The sequence below is a fragment of the Pseudophryne corroboree genome, chromosome 2 (genome assembly GCF_028390025.1).
Source record: "Pseudophryne corroboree isolate aPseCor3 chromosome 2, aPseCor3.hap2, whole genome shotgun sequence".
Classification (NCBI taxonomy): domain Eukaryota; kingdom Metazoa; phylum Chordata; class Amphibia; order Anura; family Myobatrachidae; genus Pseudophryne; species Pseudophryne corroboree.
In genome coordinates, this window is record NC_086445.1 from 822,836,246 (window position 1) to 822,854,439 (window position 18,194).

Genomic DNA, 18,194 nt, shown 5'->3' on the forward strand with positions numbered 1-18,194 from the left:
TCATGAACCACCAATTAGTATGTGCAGTTCTTTATGTGAACATGATTTATTAGTATTGGGCTAAAGGCCAGAAAATTATTACTGCCACTTGTCAGCCAACAAAGCAAGAGAAGCAATATTGCAATTTCCTGGATTTATTAACATGTTTGGCTTGTGAATAGAAGGTTTTAGTCTTGTTCTGGGATTTCAGCAGCTCTGACGCCAGCCCTGTATTTCTGGGCACAGTCAGAGGGGCTGCCATTTTACAGGCTGAGTGGAAGAGTAACTAAGTGAATTCAAAAATAAATTGGGCAGATTCAGCATACCGGACTGGTTTATGTTGTTCTGACATACCAAGTATACTAGGAACCCTACTTTAAAGCTGTGTCTCTATTGTTTGGTTAACTGGTAAAGAAAAGTTGAAATTAACATTCCTTTAAATAAAAAATGAAAAATAAAAATCTGCCATTGTCTAAGATATTTCCAATGGCAAAGAAAAATAAATCTATCTTTAAAATATACCATAACAATTCAAGCAACTATTTGAAAAATCATATGATCTACTTAAATAGCAACACTGTGGTATGGTAAAAATTGTGGTCAAAACCACATAACCTACAATCCATTTAAACTTAAGCTCACCAAACCATTGCCAGTGACATACTGTAAATAACAGTAGGTTTCATTGTGACATTGCATTTAGAGCAATGCTTGCAGTAGACCATTGCAATTGACTAGGCAGTTGAGAGTAGACTGTACTCAAAAGATAAAATCCAAATAGTGATTGGTTGCAGCTATTAGGTACAGTTTTTGTACCTAAGTGCATACGAAAATGCATAACAGCATTTCATTCAATAATGAATATAAAAGTTCCATTATTCCATAAGCCCTTGAAAAAGACATATACTGGACACGTATGGTAGCATTTACTCAGCTCAACTGAATAGTAATCCTTGACTCACAGACACAAAACTCAATTCCACACCAGTGTTATTATCCTTATTTTTTTCTATAACCAAATGGTCCCATACAATCCATTTTGTCACTTACGGAATGATGACATTTTTTAATTTATTATAGAATTAAATATTGTACTACAATTTTGGATGAAGTTGTGGAGTGACAATTTTAATTTTTCTGACTGTATTGCCCAATGTCTGTGGATTCTTACCTAATATTACTGTGCACCTGGGCCTGGATGTAATGAAGTCCAAGTTCGGCAGCCGTTTGGGGTGCTGACTGAATGCTGACATTTTTTTAAAGGGGCAATCATGTACAAGCCACGGTTTAGCATTGTACATGATTGCCCCTTTAAAAAAAGTAATTACATCCGGCTCTGATTTTTTTTCTTCTTCTCATGCTTGTGTGTGCAAATGCAATCTACTTTGGTGCATGCTACAGTATCTATTCTAAGTTGTTTGATAACTGTAACAATTAATTAGACCATATAAACATATTTACAGATACCATAAAATACAGCATGTCAAATGTTATCAAAACACCAATCAAAATACATAGTTAAACCTCAATTGAGCCAGTTTAGTCAAGCATAGTGCTTATACATACTGTGTGTGCAAGTTAGATGTACATTTTTAAACACCTAGAAAATTCCACATTTTGAAAATAACATTATAATGATTGTCAGGTCTGAAAAATATTTAATAAGGAACAAATACTTATACCATAACACTGCAAAAAATATGTGACCATTCTTTGGGTCCTTCAACTCAACTTTAAGCAATGAAGCCGCCACTAGCAAACTGATAAAACTGTCACTTACCAGAACCTCTTTTTGTAACGACCTTTAAGCTTTGCGTCAGGGTTGCATAAAAGAGGATCAAATGTGGAATAGGAGCTTTCATCTTGCAATTCTCAATAACAGGTCTCTAAAAGAAAAATGCACAAATATTTAATTTTTTTTATCATAATAGAAATGTTCCAAATGCTGCAAAAAAATAAAAAAGGGTATAAAAAGTTAGTTTGTGTCATATTGATATAGTTCTTCAAGATATAAAATTATCTATTATAACATTCTGGCCTAGGTCACCATATTTAAAGGTAGTGTTTACATATATGTATGCACAAACTGTTATGAATCCAGTGATATATATATATATATATATATATATATATATATATAAATATATACATACTGTATATAAAAAATAGTTGTCCAGCCTGCCGCACACACTATCATAGTCCATGTTAGGAGTGGTGGTCACATAATAAGTTGCAACAATCTCAAAAAGGAAAACCAGCACTTCCAATTTAATGCATAACAAATCCTTTATCAAAACATGAGTGAAAAATTGTTAAAACACCAGAGGCATAAAGACAAAAGTATCAAAGTCAAGCACATGGGGTGTCTAAAAGATGCAAACTGCATAACTTTACCATATCTGTGGCAGTAGATGATACAGGCCACCAGCGACAAAGGGTTGGTCAGTCAACAGCCGTTATGGTGCTCAAAGAAGCACCTTCCTAATGAACAACCAGCCAAATGAAAAGGTGTGCCCTTTACACTTGCCAGAGGAGAGATAACTATGCTCACCTGGTTTTTTCTTTATGCCTCTGGTGTTTTAACAATTTTTCACTCATGTTTTGATAAAGGATTTGTTATGCATTAAATTGGAGGTGTTGGTTTTCCTTTTTGAGAATATATATATATATATAAATATATAAAGAAGGGTGTGTGGCGGCACTCACGCAGGCTGACTCAAATTGGTAAGGATAGGTTTCCCTTTATTGACAACATGTTTCGGGGAATCTCCCCATCCTCAGGGCTTGACAAACAGGGTGTGAAACAAACAAGACATTTATGCAATACACAAACAAAAGACATCAGTGTTCTAACTATTCTCACCTGACCGCACGGCTCGACCGCCCGCCAGCCTCCGCAACTCACTTCCGTGTCGCCGGGCCATGACGTCACGACGCTCGGTGCGGCAGGGAGATTTCCATGGAAACCGGCAAACAATGCCTGCAGGCGCTGTGGTAGCTACAGAGCCTGCACAAGTACAAAGTTAAAACAAAGTGAAGCATTAAAACACACATATAACACAGTGAACATCATGATAGTGAATCTACCTTTTGCACCTACATATTGCACCAATAATGTTACTCATAAATCTACCTGTTAAGGTTATGCAATAAGTATCTTTAACTTCGGTTTAACTAATAAGATTTTATGGAAAACTGTATGGATTAGAGGACCTAGTACTTTCTATTTACATATGGATCTGTTCCCCATCCAGAGGGATATAGCTTAATCAAATATTCATAAAAAGCATTGCAGTCCCAAATTTTCATTGAGACCGCCAGGGTATTGGGTGCCCAGATTGAATATCCACCGAGACTCCTTCTGAAGGAGCAACCGATCCCTATTTCCACCCCTCAAAGTCGGAGGGGTATGGTCGATAAGGATAGCCCTAATGCTAGCCACCCCATGTTTAGCCCCTAAGCAATGGCGGGCAAACGGTTGGTCACTAGACCCTTTCTCAACCGCTTTTTTTGGCGCTTCTATGTAGTGCCATCCTTTCTCTAAATTGTCGTATGGTCTTGCCCACATAGGCAAGACCACACGGGCAGGTAATCATGTAAACAACGTAAGTTGACGTACATGTAAGACGATGCTTAATAGGTAGCTTCCTGCCAGTTTGCGGATGATTGAATGTTGTACCTGTCAATAGGGTGTTGCATGTGGCACAACCCAGACACCTATAACATCCTGTTTTTGGTCTAAGGAAATGTGTCAAATTAGACCTAGTCATATTAGTAACATCAAGTTACTAATATCGGGCTGTGCGATGGGGTCTGCGGTGGCCCCATCGTACGCTAACACTTTCATGTATCAAGTAGAGAAGGATATGTTTCATGTATCAAGTAGAGAAGGATATGTTCTATTTAGATCCTATTATTAGTCCTCAAGTGTTGTACTACAGACGTTTTATTGACGATCTCATTGTGTTTTGGAAAGGCTCCAGGGAAGATTTGTCATTGGTATGGAGCAAACACAATGCTACGTCACATCCAGTAAAGTTTACCTTTACTATTGATGAGAACCAAATTAATTACTTGGATGTCTGTATCCACATTAGGGATTGTCAGTTGAGTACGTCTCTTTTTGTTAAACCCACGGACAGAAATACTTTATTAAACTATCAAAGCTTCCACCCACTCGCATTACGCAAGGGATTACCGTATTCCCAATTTATGCGTGTTAGGCGCATTACCTCGGACCCTGTTGAAACTAGCTTGGCTTTGGATGAAATGCTTAAGAAATTTGCACAGAGAGGGTATCCTGTTAGGGAGTTACAGCAATCCAAGGTGGCTGTTTTGAAAAAATCTAGAGAAGAGATTTTGTCTATGGGGAATAGTACAACATCCATAGCGAACAAACTTCCATGGGTTAGTAAGTTCTCTACTAGCTCTAGACATGCGTTTAAGAAAGCTAAACAATTGAGGCCGATTATCCAATCTGAGCCAGCTTTGAAATGCCTATCTGACACTAGTTTATTACCCAGTCACACTCGAGGTAATAATATAGGTAATTTTGTAGTAAAACTTGATGTTACTAATATGACTAGGTCTAATTTGACACATTTCCTTAGACCAAAAACAGGATGTTATAGGTGTCTGGGTTGTGCCACGTGCAACACCCAATTGACAGGTACAACATTCAATCATCCGCAAACTGGCAGGAAGCTACCTATTAAGCATCGTCTTACATGCACGTCAACTTACGTTGTTTACATGCTTACCTTCCCGTGTGGTCTTGCAAATGTGGGAAAGACCATACGACAATTTAGAGAAAGGATGGCACTCCATAGAAGCGCCATAAAAAAAGCGTTTGAGAAAGGGTCTAGTGACCAACCGTTTGCCCGCCATTGCTTAGGGGCTAAACATGGGGTGGCTAGCATTAGGGCCATCCTTATCGACCATACCCCTCCGACTTTGAGGGGTGGAAATAGGGATCGGTTGCTCCTTCAGTAGGAGTCTCGGTGGATATTCAATTTGGGCACCCAATACCCTGGCGGTCTCAATGAAAATTTGGGACTGCAATGCTTTTTATGAATATTTGATTAAGCTATATCCCTCTGGATGGGGAACAGATCCATATGTAAATAGAAAGTACTAGGTCCTCTAATCCATACAGTTTTCCATAAAATCTTATTAGTTAAACCGAAGTTAAAGATAATTATTGCATAACCTTAACAGGTAGATTTATGAGTAACATTATTGGTGCAATATGTAGGTGCAAAAGGTAGATTCACTATCATGATGTTCACTGTGTTATATGTGTGTTTTAATGCTTCACTTTGTTTTAACTTTGTACTTGTGCAGGCTCCGTAGCTACCACAGCGCCTGCAGGCATTGTTTGCCGGTTTCCATGGAAATCTCCCTGCCGCACCGAGCGTCGTGACGTCATGGCCCGGCGACACGGAAGTGAGTTGCGGAGGCTGGCGGGTGGTCGAGCCGTGCGGTCAGGTGAGAATAGTTAGAACACTGATGTCTTTTGTTTGTGTATTGCATAAATGTCTTGTTTGTTTCACACCCTGTTTGTCAAGCCCTGAGGACGGGGAGATTCCCCGAAACATGTTGGCAATAAAGGGAAACCTATCCTTACCAATCTGAGTCAGCCTGCGTGAGTGCCGCCACACACCCTTCTTTATATTGTTGGCTTATGCTAAGCTAACTAGGAGGGCACCGCAGCACAGTTCATTTCTCTTATCGGAGTGCCGGAAATTCTCTTTTGATATATATATATATATACAAACAATACTCTCTCTCTGCGCTATTTGAGTATAACTAATGTGGTGATAAAGATTTATGACTGGCAGCTTGCTAGGAGGAACTGACAAAAGAAATATACAACAATAGGTGAGCTGGCGTCTGAGGGTTGAGTCAACACCCTGTGTTACAAAAGGCACTTATGATTCACACCTTTAAGAGTCAAAACATGGTGGCAACATGTTCCATCATAAAATGTATTATATATACATAAAAACAAGTTCAAAGTCCATGGTTCATTTGTAAAATGAGTAATAAGTTGCTCCACACTTAGTGTATTTCCGTGTATCATAAGTGCTTTTTGTAACACAGGGTGTTGACTCAACCATAAGGCGCCAGCTCACCTATTGTTGTATATATATATATATATATATATATATATATATCTTATGACTGGTGACTGATGCACATGTACTCCTGTGAGATTGTGATACAATTCTGTATAGAGTCTGTTTAAGGTTCTACTCTGTTGTAGAAGGAGAAGCCCACCTGTCATTGGTGTGTTTGCATATCTTTTTAATCTAGGACATATTATGATGTCACATTTTACCATCAAGTGGAAAAATAATTTCTGTCTCAGAATCTAAAGAAACTGCGAGTTTATTATTGGTTTTGTATACCTCTAGTAAGATTCTTTTAATGAATAACATCTTCACAAATCCCCAGCATAAGCATTCGTGTTCATATTTCACATTTGCTCCTGAAGAAGTCATTGAGACGAAACTCGTAGTGTTCACCAATCTGTATTGATCATGTGAACCACCCAGAATTGTTTTTTGTGCTGAATCTACAGTATTGTATACACTAGCGCACTAGGATATTTTTCTGTATATACAGTATTTGTTAATTAGAACCCTCACTAACAGGGGTTCTATCCTTTGTGCTGCTCCTTTATAGCATAATATAAGGGTTTTCTGTTTATATATATATATATATATATATATAAATATATATATCCTATGTGTGGGCGGCACTCAGAGACTTGCAAGTCTCTGAGTGCCGCCCACACATAGGATACATACACAGATGCTGCTCTGCAGGGAAGGCACCGGAGCAAGGTGAACGTAAGTCCGGAGTGCCAGGGACCCTATATACGTGGACATATTTAAATATATATATATATATATAGTACAAGTCTGAAGAAATGTACAGCATTCCATATGAGCAAATATACATCACTATGGATAGCAAAGTAGCAAAGAACATTAATAGAGGAACATAAAATCAGTATAGGCTCTTCATTCTCTACTTCTCTAAGCCAACATTGAAAAGCAACCAAATACATCCATTGTTTAATAATCTGTTGGCTTTCCCTGATGATTTGGGCAAGTTTACAGTTACAGTAGGTTTAACTAATGCCACAGTGACCACAGTATGTGTATGGCAAGAGCTGCTCTCTAATAAAACATCAAATGAAACAGTGACATGTTAAATGGCTAGTAGATTATTATGTAATCAAAATATTGCTCAACCACTTTACTGCTTACAGCAGTAAAATCCTTAGAAGCATCATCTCTGATGTTTCACTATCGATGGCAGCCTATGAACACTGTATATTGATCAGTTTTAAAATATATGATCTGTAAACGTATGGTATAAGAGGTGTTTGATTATAGTCACTCCTTCAAAAATGTTTTACAAAAAAGGAAAACAAATCTATACCCATAGATCAGACACATATAGGCCCATATTTATCAAGCCTTCAGATTCTACTTAGCATTTATTTAGCTGCTTCTAGAAGATATTAGATAGAATCTGGTTACCATGGGCAACATCACCAGTTCTAAAAAAACCTCCTACTTTAGTAAATTTACCCCTTCGAGAGTGACAAATTGCAACATGATAAAGTACCAACCAATTAGCTATTTATCACTCTCCAAGGCTTGATAAATCTGTACCTTAAAATAAGTATTTTAGACAGTAAGTTAAGAACACTTCATATATCTGTACTGATCTGTCACTAGACCAGCTATTTATAGTCTGGATCAGTTTCGCACTATTTGATAAAGCTATTAATTAATTAATTAATTAATTACAATAAAACAGCAATTTAAATTATCTATTTGATAAATGAGGATTAAATGGAACAAGTATCTAAAAACTGACAAATTGCAATAACAGAAACAAAACTTTAATTAGCCCAGCAATTATTGTACAAAGAACTTGCAGATATGAAGGAGTTAAGAAAATGGTGTATTTTATATCTTGTGTTGATATTCATGAACCCTTTCCCAATCCGATCTGAACAGTATGAACTTTCAGCATGTGTCATTGGTGCCTACTGTGCTACAAGGATATTTTCAGAGCCCTCTGCCAGGGGTCAGACTTAACATAAGATTGTGGATGATAATGACAATAGAACTGCACCCTTCTCACTATCTAGCTATAAAATATGTATTCGGATTTGTTCATTTTACTGATATGCTATGCATATATTCTATCCTATATCATTTATCTTTTACTTAAAATTAGAAAAGATAGAAGAATAAGAAAAATGAGAATAGAATATTTGGTATCATGCATAAACAATAAATATGTTTTATATTGTATGTAGGGGGCAGCCTTGAACTTTATGGCAATTATAGAAAAGCCTGTGAAAGTAACTTTGGCTTCATTCGGTGACAGTGAAGGAAACAGTTTACTTTCATCTTCATAAACTAGATCAACAGGGATGGGATTCCAATTTGATCCCAATGGTATAACTAGAGAAACATGCCAGAATAGGAAAGATAGTATCCAAAAAGGCAAATTATAGTTCAATATGTGAAGAGATCTAAAAGCATATTAAACTAAGAGGGGTTATTACAAAATGTCAGGAAAAAATGAGGTCATCTGAAAGCTGACATTCAATAATACACCATACGTTACAGTTGCTTGCCACTCAAAGTTATAAATATGATAATATTTATGTGAGCTCTGAAAAATGACTTCCTTTCTCAAGAAGGTAATGCAATAAATATAAGTTGAAGGACCTCTGCAAATCCCAGTTTTCATCACAGAGGATTTATAGTAATATCTTTGAGTTATATCCCACCGTTTTGAGTTTCTTCTTAAAGAACAAGTATTATCTAAATCAATGTTGACTTTTAGGCATGAAAGACCATAGACTTTTAGAAAAGTCTAAAAAAAACCACGATAAAATGATTAAAAAGCAATAAGATAAATAATAATAAAGAAATTGAATATTTTATAAAACTTAAGTACTCTTGCCACATCAAATTAAGTAAGATGAGTATCACTTGACTTCACAACTTTTAACTCGATAAAACCTTGTACACATATTCCATTGATCCTGTCCTGTTCTGAGCAATAAAGAAATGTATTAATGTTGATGCAATCACAGAGTCCTTAAGATGGCAGCCTTTTTCACCAGCAGTTAATATTTTGAGATCACAGGTCAAGCTGCAAGTACAGGCACCTTGACCTGTGGCCATTGAGAGGGGGTACAAATCTGGGAGATGTGGCCACATCCCCTCAACAAAGGTAAAAAAATACCATGTGTGGTGCTGGTAAGGGAAACACTATAAACTCAAAGGGAGACATATGTCGCCCTTGGCAGCACTGCTCCGCAACTGTCCCCCTCAGCAACTGACCCACTGAGCCTCAACTAAACTTCTGGAGCTGGGTAACAAGTAATTTACCCCTCATCTCTGTTTCAGGGAGTCTGGGAAGACACTGAAAAAAGTTCAGTAGTCTCCTGGATATTCTGGATGACTAGGCAAGTATGTTTTATTCACTCAGTATTAATGGAGTTTTACAAAATTATTGTCATAATGATAATCAATGTATAACATGTTAGAACTAGTGCTGTGGTCTACAACTTTTCATTGTGTCAGTCATATATATGTTATAATCTGATTTTTACAATATCCTATGAATAACACATCATATAGTGCATAAGCCAGAGGACATGAAGTTCTCACAGAAGATAGAACCAAAACAACTTTTAAGAGTAACATACAGAACTGGACAGAGTAATAGAGAAGTGGAATTCACATTTACCATGCCGGTAAAGAGCTTTTTCTATTGAACAGCATCCTTAAACACACACACATTTCTGGCTGATACAACTGCAGTATCCTGAGCTGAGACCTATTGTTTAATGCCTTATAAACTGTAGAAAATAGTAAGCATTTTGGCATGGAAATTCGCTGTGTTTGTACAGTTCAGCTACAGTCATGATTCACCGACTGACAAAGCTTTGTAAAATTAATGAGATACCACAGTCCTTATCCTGAATATTTGAACATCTAAGCATTATTGCATAAAGCTGAAACACATGCTTAGGGTCTCACATAGTAACAACTGCAAACAAAAGTGCCAATAAATCATGTTAATTGCATTTCTACAACAAATGATAGGAGTGCATGGGCTTGTACATTCACAATACACTGTAGGAAGAGCATTTGGTTTGTTCTTAAAACAATTAGGGGCATTTTCTACTGTAATGCTCTGAAGCTATAATCTGACATCCTTAAACAAAATTAATTAGGAGAGTGTAATCCAATTTTTAAACATGAAGTGTATACTCTAAAGAGGAGTGCAGGGGACTACTTCAAAAATTAGGAGTCCCCCGCAGGAATTGGGAGAGTGGGCAAGTATGCCCTAAATACGGAGTTACATTTATGTCAGTTTGTATAGTGTAAAACAGGTAATTTATTCTGAGTTAGTCCATAACTCGTTTTCACGCATACAGTATGCATGTGAATTTGACAAGACTGCATGTGACCAAAGAGGCGGGATGGGCAAGGGGCATTCTAATGTCTGCATAATTGCAAATATATGCAAACCAATACCGAGAAGTGTCTATACATCTTTAAGAGTAGTATCAATTTTGGATGCCCAAGGGATGGTACAGATACAGACGATGAGTTCAAGAATGACATCACTGCTTTTTATTATTTCAAATTCATCTCTGAAGTTGTCAGGTGCTTACTTTGCTTCTCATGCAGGGGCAAATCTAGAATGGGTGCAGGGTGTGTGGTGCACATGGGGCTTTCAGTTCATGGGGGCCCACACCACATTCCCTGCACCCATATTCTTTAATACTTTATTTTCTGCAGTCGACACACAAATCAATGTGAAAATGGAGCTGTGGCCATTTTTCCTGCAATTTACGTATGTGCAGTAGAAATATCAGCAGGAAAATTACCACCACACCATTTTCTCAGAGACCTGCGCATGTGCTGTAGACTTTGGCATAGCATCAGAGATTACCACCTTGTGCCACTGACTGGACAGATTCTGCACACAGGCCTCCTCATCTACTAATAGGCCCCTATACTCCTTTACATTGATGTTTTTGTGTGCGTGTTCATATGTACACCACAGCAAATGAGCATAAATACGCAATTTTCTATTTTTGGGGGGACAGATTACATACAATATTCATTTACATCAGCCTCTGGTACTATGTATTCAAGTTCAATTCTCTCAAATTCTTCAGTCAGACTTCCCCCATTCACTGATTATTATGTAATGATTTAAGGAGAATCCTCAACATTATTATACATTGGGCTAGGATTAAATGGGTTGCAAAACAGAGAGATGTTTCAGCAGACACTATTTCCTTTTTAGAAATGCAGGAACAGTAATCATAGGCAAGGGTGGCTCAATGCAAAGGCTTGTGTGACAATTACCATGTGGCAAAAAATCAGTAAGAAGTCTGCACAATTGGGAGGCATGCATATGAAACATAGGGGCATATTCACTATCACTTAAATGTCAACTACTTTTGTAAAAAATAAATTTTGTGGCAATTCATCATGAAGGTAACGCAAGAGATATCACAGATATCTCCTGCTTACCTTCCTTTCCCGAACTGGCTCGGCATCCTGATACACTAGTATGGGGACCTCATTTCTCAAGCTCCCAAAATACTATATTTTCAGAGTTTAACTGCGGGAACATTCGCCATCTACAGATAGCGAATGCTCCCTCACCCCCGCTGCTTACCTATGGGAAGCAGGGCCAGCTTGCAATCAGGGATCCTCCTTGATCCCTTCACTGCTGTCCTTCTTCTTCTGCCGAATGACGGGAGAATGGTGGAGAGACATATGTGACATATACTGTATATGTTATATGTAACAAGTCAGTAATTTCAATAAAATAAAATATTTAAAAAAAACTTATGAGCATTGTATGATCGTCTGCCCTGTGACATCCTCTTTGGCCAGGCCTACCATGCTCCTGCTTGCAGTCCTTTCCTCATTGCAACAAGTATTGTGATGCAGATGCAGGTTTATTACTCCTTTAAGGCACATGAATGCCTATTATAATAAGAGGTTGGATCCTTAAGTATGGATTTTCCCAGTTAAATGATATTACCGATATAAACACTTTGAGGTGATAACTGCCCTGTCCAGGTGTGCACACTAAATCATGAACCTTACTTATCATAAACTAAATTGATTTTCTGGTTCCAGACTCTGGTATCTACAGTATATAAAACAGACTCATAGGGGGAAATTCAAATGTTTGAAAAGTCAGTTGGGAGTCTGTTTTTTCCTATCTAATAGACAGGAAAAAACAGACACCCAACCGACTTTTCAAACATTTGAATTCCACCCATAGATTGTTGCATTGCTATTTCAAGTTCAAGATAAAATGCTCAGTTGTTTGAATAGGCCTATCTAGAATTGGCTAATTTCAGAAACATCCTACTGCTTGTCATATAACACATGGATACATTTTAACATGCCAAGTATTATTACAAATGTTGCAAATGGGTAACAGTACAACACAATTTTAATGTGCACAACAAAATTTATTATAATTTATATTGTGCTCATTTTTAAAGAAAGCTTTTAGAAACTAGTAATTGGACTTAACTACAGGAGAAATGAAAAACAGAACATATTTATAAATGTACATTTTTATGTTTATGAATTTATTTTTGAACACCCTATATTACAGCAGTGTGCAACTTGTAAAATACTGTATATTGCATACATCATGGTGATTAGCTGCCTATAACTTGACAATGTGTCCCCTGGTACTAACATTTCTTTGCATTTAGTTATGTAGCATTAATATAAGGAAAATAATCTGTCATTGTTGTGTTAACAGGGCCGGACTGGCTCACAGGGGTACAGGGAAAACCCCTGATGAGCCCACTACCTGGGGTCCAACCTCCCTCTTTAGGGGTCAGGTTCCAGACTGTGCACTTGAATTCTACATTATACATATGTTACATTATACTGCACAGGACTATGGTTTATTTTCTACAGTGCATTGCTGTTATTAATCTAATAAATTATCATTCATGGACTAGCAGTATTTACTATGTATAGTTATCAAGGGGCCTAGACCATGTACTAATAATAATGGTTAGCCAAGCCTCTAAGCATGGGCCCCTACCACTGCATTCCACCAGTCGGCCCTTCATGCCTAGTGGAGAATTTCCCATTAGGCTAGAGATGAGCGGGTTCGGTTCCTCGGAATCCGAACCCGCCCGAAATTCATGTTTTTTTTCACGGGTCCGAGCGACTCGGATCTTCCCGCCTTGCTCGGTTAACCCGAGCGCGCCCGAACGTCATCATGACGCTGTCGGATTCTCGCGAGGCTCGGATTCTATCGCGAGACTCGGATTCTATATAAGGAGCCGCGCGTCGCCGCCATTTTCACACGTGCATTGAGATTGATAGGGAGAGGACGTGGCTGGCGTCCTCTCCATTTAGATTAGAAGAGAGAGAGTGAGATTGATTTGAGACAGAGACACTTGATTTACTGGAGCTTAGGAGTACTGTAGAGAGTGCAGAGTTTAGTAGTGACTGACCACAGTGACCACCAGACAGTGCAGTTTTATTTAATATAATCCGTTCTCTGCCTGAAAAAAACGATACACAGTGACTCAGTCACATACCATATCTGTGTGCACTGCTCAGCCCAGTGTGCTGCATCATCTATGTATATATCTGACTGTGCTCACACAGCTTATAATTGTGGGGGAGACTGGGGAGCAGTGCCAGTTATAGGTTATAGCAGGAGCCAGGAGTACATATTATTAAAATTAAACAGTGCACACTTTTGCTGCAGGAGTGCCACTGCCAGTGTGACTGACCAGTGACCTGACCACACTGACCACCAGTATAGTTAGTAGTATACTATATTGTGATTGCCTGAAAAAGTTAAACACTCGTCGTGTGACTTGTGTGGTGTTTTTTTTTTATTCTATAAAAAACTCATTCTGCTGACAGACAGTGTCCAGCAGGTCCGTCATTATATAATATATACCTGTCCGGCTGCAGTAGTGATATATATATATATTTTTTATATCATTATTTATCATCCAGTCGCAGCAGACACAGTACGGTAGTTCACGGCTGTAGCTACCTCTGTGTCGGCACTCGGCAGTCCATCCATAATTGTATACCACCTACCCGTGGTTTTTTTTTCTTTCTTCTTTATACATACATACTACATCTCATTATCAACCAGTCTATATTAGCAGCAGACACAGTACAGTACGGTAGTCCATGGCTGTAGCTACCTCTGTGTCGGCACTCGGCAGTCCGTCCATAATTGTATACCACCTACCCGTGGTTTTTTTTTCTTTCTTCTTTATACATACATACTACATCTCTTTATCAACCAGTCTATATTAGCAGCAGACACAGTACAGTAGTCCACGGCTGTAGCTACCTCTGTGTCGGCACTCGGCAGTCCATCCATAATTGTATACCACCTACCCGTGGTTTTTTTTTCTTTCTTCTTTATACATACATACTACATCTCTTTATCAACCAGTCTATATTAGCAGCAGACACAGTACAGTAGTCCACGGCTGTAGCTACCTCTGTGTCGGCACTCGGCAGTCCATCCATAATTGTATACCACCTACCCGTGGTTTTTTTTTCTTTCTTCTTTATACATACATACTACATCTCTTTATCAACCAGTCTATATTAGCAGCAGACACAGTACAGTAGTCCACGGCTGTAGCTACCTCTGTGTCGGCACTCGGCAGTCCGTCCATAATTGTATACCACCTACCCGTGGTTTTTTTTTCTTTCTTCTTTATACATACATACTACATCTCTTTATCAACCAGTCTATATTAGCAGCAGACACAGTACAGTACGGTAGTCCACGGCTGTAGCTACCTCTGTGTCGGCACTCGGCAGTCCGTCCATAATTGTATACCACCTACCCGTGGTTTTTTTTTCTTTCTTCTTTATACATACATACTACATCTCTTTATCAACCAGTCTATATTAGCAGCAGACACAGTACAGTAGTCCACGGCTGTAGCTACCTCTGTGTCGGCACTCGGCAGTCCATCCATAATTGTATACTAGTATCCATCCATCTCCATTGTTTACCTGAGGTGCCTTTTAGTTGTGCCTATTAAAATATGGAGAACAAAAATGTTGAGGTTCCAAAATTAGGGAAAGATCAAGATCCACTTCCACCTCGTGCTGAAGCTGCTGCCACTAGTCATGGCCGAGACGATGAAATGCCAGCAACGTCGTCTGCCAAGGCCGATGCCCAATGTCATAGTACAGAGCATGTCAAATCCAAAACACCAAATATCAGTAAAAAAAGGACTCCAAAACCTAAAATAAAATTGTCGGAGGAGAAGCGTAAACTTGCCAATATGCCATTTACCACACGGAGTGGCAAGGAACGGCTGAGGCCCTGGCCTATGTTCATGGCTAGTGGTTCAGCTTCACATGAGGATGGAAGCACTCAGCCTCTCGCTAGAAAAATGAAAAGACTCAAGCTGGCAAAAGCAGTAGCACCGCAAAGAACTGTGCGTTCTTCGAAATCCCAAATCCACAAGGAGAGTCCGACTTCAATTGTGTCGGTTGCGATGCCTGACCTTCCCAACACTGGACGTGAAGAGCATGCGCCTTCCACCATTTGCACGCCCCCTGCAAGTGATGGAAGGAGCACCCGCAGTCCAGTTCCTGATAGTCAGATTGAAGATGTCAGTGTTGAAGTACACCAGGATGAGGAGGATATGGGTGTTGCTGCCGCTGGGGAGGAAATTGACCAGGAGGATTCTGATGGTGAGGTGGTTTGTTTAAGTCAGGCACCCGGGGAGACACCTGTTGTCCGTGGGAGGAATATGGCCGTTGACATGCCTGGTGAAAATACCAAAAAAATCAGCTCTTCGGTGTGGAAGTATTTCACCAGAAATGCGGACAACAGGTGTCAAGCCGTGTGTTCCCTTTGTCAAGCTGTAATAAGTAGGGGTAAGGACGTTAACCACCTCGGAACATCCTCCCTTATACGTCACCTGCAGCGCATTCATAATAAGTCAGTGACAAGTTCAAAAACTTGGGCCGACAGCGGAAGCAGTCCACTGACCAGTAAATCCCTTCCTCTTGTAACCAAGCTCACGCAAACCACCCCACCAACTCCCTCAGTGTCAATTTCCTCCTTCCCCAGGAATGCCAATAGTCCTGCAGGCCATGTCACTGGCAATTCTGATGATTCCTCTCCTGCCTGGGATTCCTCCGATGCATCCTTGCGTGTAACGCCTACTGCTGCTGGCGCTGCTGTTGTTGCTGCTGGGAGTCGATGGTCATCCCAGAGGGGAAGTCGTAAGACCACTTGTACTACTTCCACCAAGCAATTGACTGTCCAACAGTCCTTTGCGAGGAAGATGAAATATCACAGCAGTCATCCTACTGCAAAGCGGATAACTGAGGCCTTGACATCCTGGGTGGTGAGAAACGTGGTTCCGGTATCCATCATTACTGCAGAGCCAACTAGAGACTTGTTGGAGGTACTGTGGAGGTACTGTGTCCCCGGTACCAAATACCATCTAGGTTCCATTTCTCTAGGCAGGCGATACCGAAAATGTACACAGACCTCAGAAAAAGAGTCACCAGTGTCCTAAAAAATGCAGCTGTACCCAATGTCAACTTAACCACGGACATGTGGACAAGTGGAGCAGGGCAGGGTCAGGACTATATGACTGTGACAGCCCACTGGGTAGATGTATGGACTCCCGCCGCAACAACAGCAGCGGCGGCACCAGTAGCAGCATCTCGCAAACGCCAACTCTTTCCTAGGCAGGCTACGCTTTGTATCACCGGTTTCCAGAATACGCACACAGCTGAAAACCTCTTATGGCAACTGAGGAAGATCATCGCGGAATGGCTTACCCCAATTGGACTCTCCTGTGGATTTGTGGCATCGGACAACGCCAGCAATATTGTGTGTGCATTAAATCTGGGCAAATTCCAGCACGTCCCATGTTTTGCACATACCTTGAATTTGGTGGTGCAGAATTTTTTAAAAAACGACAGGGGCGTGCAAGAGATGCTGTCGGTGGCCAGAAGAATTGCGGGACACTTTCGGCGTACAGGCACCACGTACAGAAAACTGGAGCACCACCAAAAACTACTGAACCTGCCCTGCCATCATCTGAAGCAAGAAGTGGTAACGAGGTGGAATTCAACCCTCTATATGCTTCAGAGGTTGGAGGAGCAGCAAAAGGCCATTCAAGCCTATACAATTGAGCACGATATAGGAGGTGGAATGCACCTGTCTCAAGCGCAGTGGAGAATGATTTCAACGTTGTGCAAGGTTCTGATGCCCTTTGAACTTGCCACACGTGAAGTCAGTTCAGACACTGCCAGCCTGAGTCAGGTCATTCCCCTCATCAGGCTTTTGCAGAAGAAGCTGGAGACATTGAAGGAGGAGCTAACACGGAGCGATTCCGCTAGGCATGTGGGACTTGTGGATGGAGCCCTTAATTCGCTTAACAAGGATTCACGGGTGGTCAATCTGTTGAAATCAGAGCACTACATTTTGGCCACCGTGCTCGATCCTAGATTTAAAGCCTACCTTGGATCTCTCTTTCCGGCAGACACAAGTCTGCTGGGGTTGAAAGACCTGCTGGTGAGAAAATTGTCAAGTCAAGCGGAACGCGACCTGTCAACAACATCTCCTCCTTCACATTCTCCCGCAACTGGGGGTGCGAGGAAAAGGCTCAGAATTCCGAGCCCACCCGCTGGCGGTGATGCAGGGCAGTCTGGAGCGACTGCTGATGCTGACATCTGGTCCGGACTGAAGGACCTGACAACGATTACGGACATGTCGTCTACTGTCACTGCATATGATTCTCTCACCATTGAAAGAATGGTGGAGGATTATATGAGTGACCGCATCCAAGTAGGCACATCACACAGTCCGTACTTATACTGGCAGGAAAAAGAGGAAATTTGGAGGCCCTTGCACAAACTGGCTTTATTCTACCTAAGTTGCCCTCCCACAAGTGTGTACTCCGAAAGAGTGTTTAGTGCCGCCGCTCACCTTGTCAGCAATCGGCGTACGAGGTTACATCCAGAAAATGTGGAGAAGATGATGTTCATTAAAATGAATTATAATCAATTCCTCCGTGGAGACATTCACCAGCAGCAATTGCCTCCACAAAGTACACAGGGTGCTGAGATGGTGGATTCCAGTGG

General features: G+C 40.2%; 1 protein-coding gene across 1 annotated transcript in view; it reads right to left on the reverse strand.

Annotated features, from left to right (window-relative positions):
* Positions 1-18,194, reverse strand: part of IL1RAPL1 (interleukin 1 receptor accessory protein like 1) — a 1,997,981-nt gene that overhangs the window by 1,622,973 nt on the left and 356,814 nt on the right. Inside the window, exon 2 of the mRNA XM_063955696.1 lies at positions 1,760-1,865. Within this exon, the coding sequence (XP_063811766.1) occupies positions 1,760-1,841 (82 nt within the window). The 5' untranslated portion in view covers positions 1,842-1,865. The remainder of the gene's footprint in view (positions 1-1,759; positions 1,866-18,194) is intronic.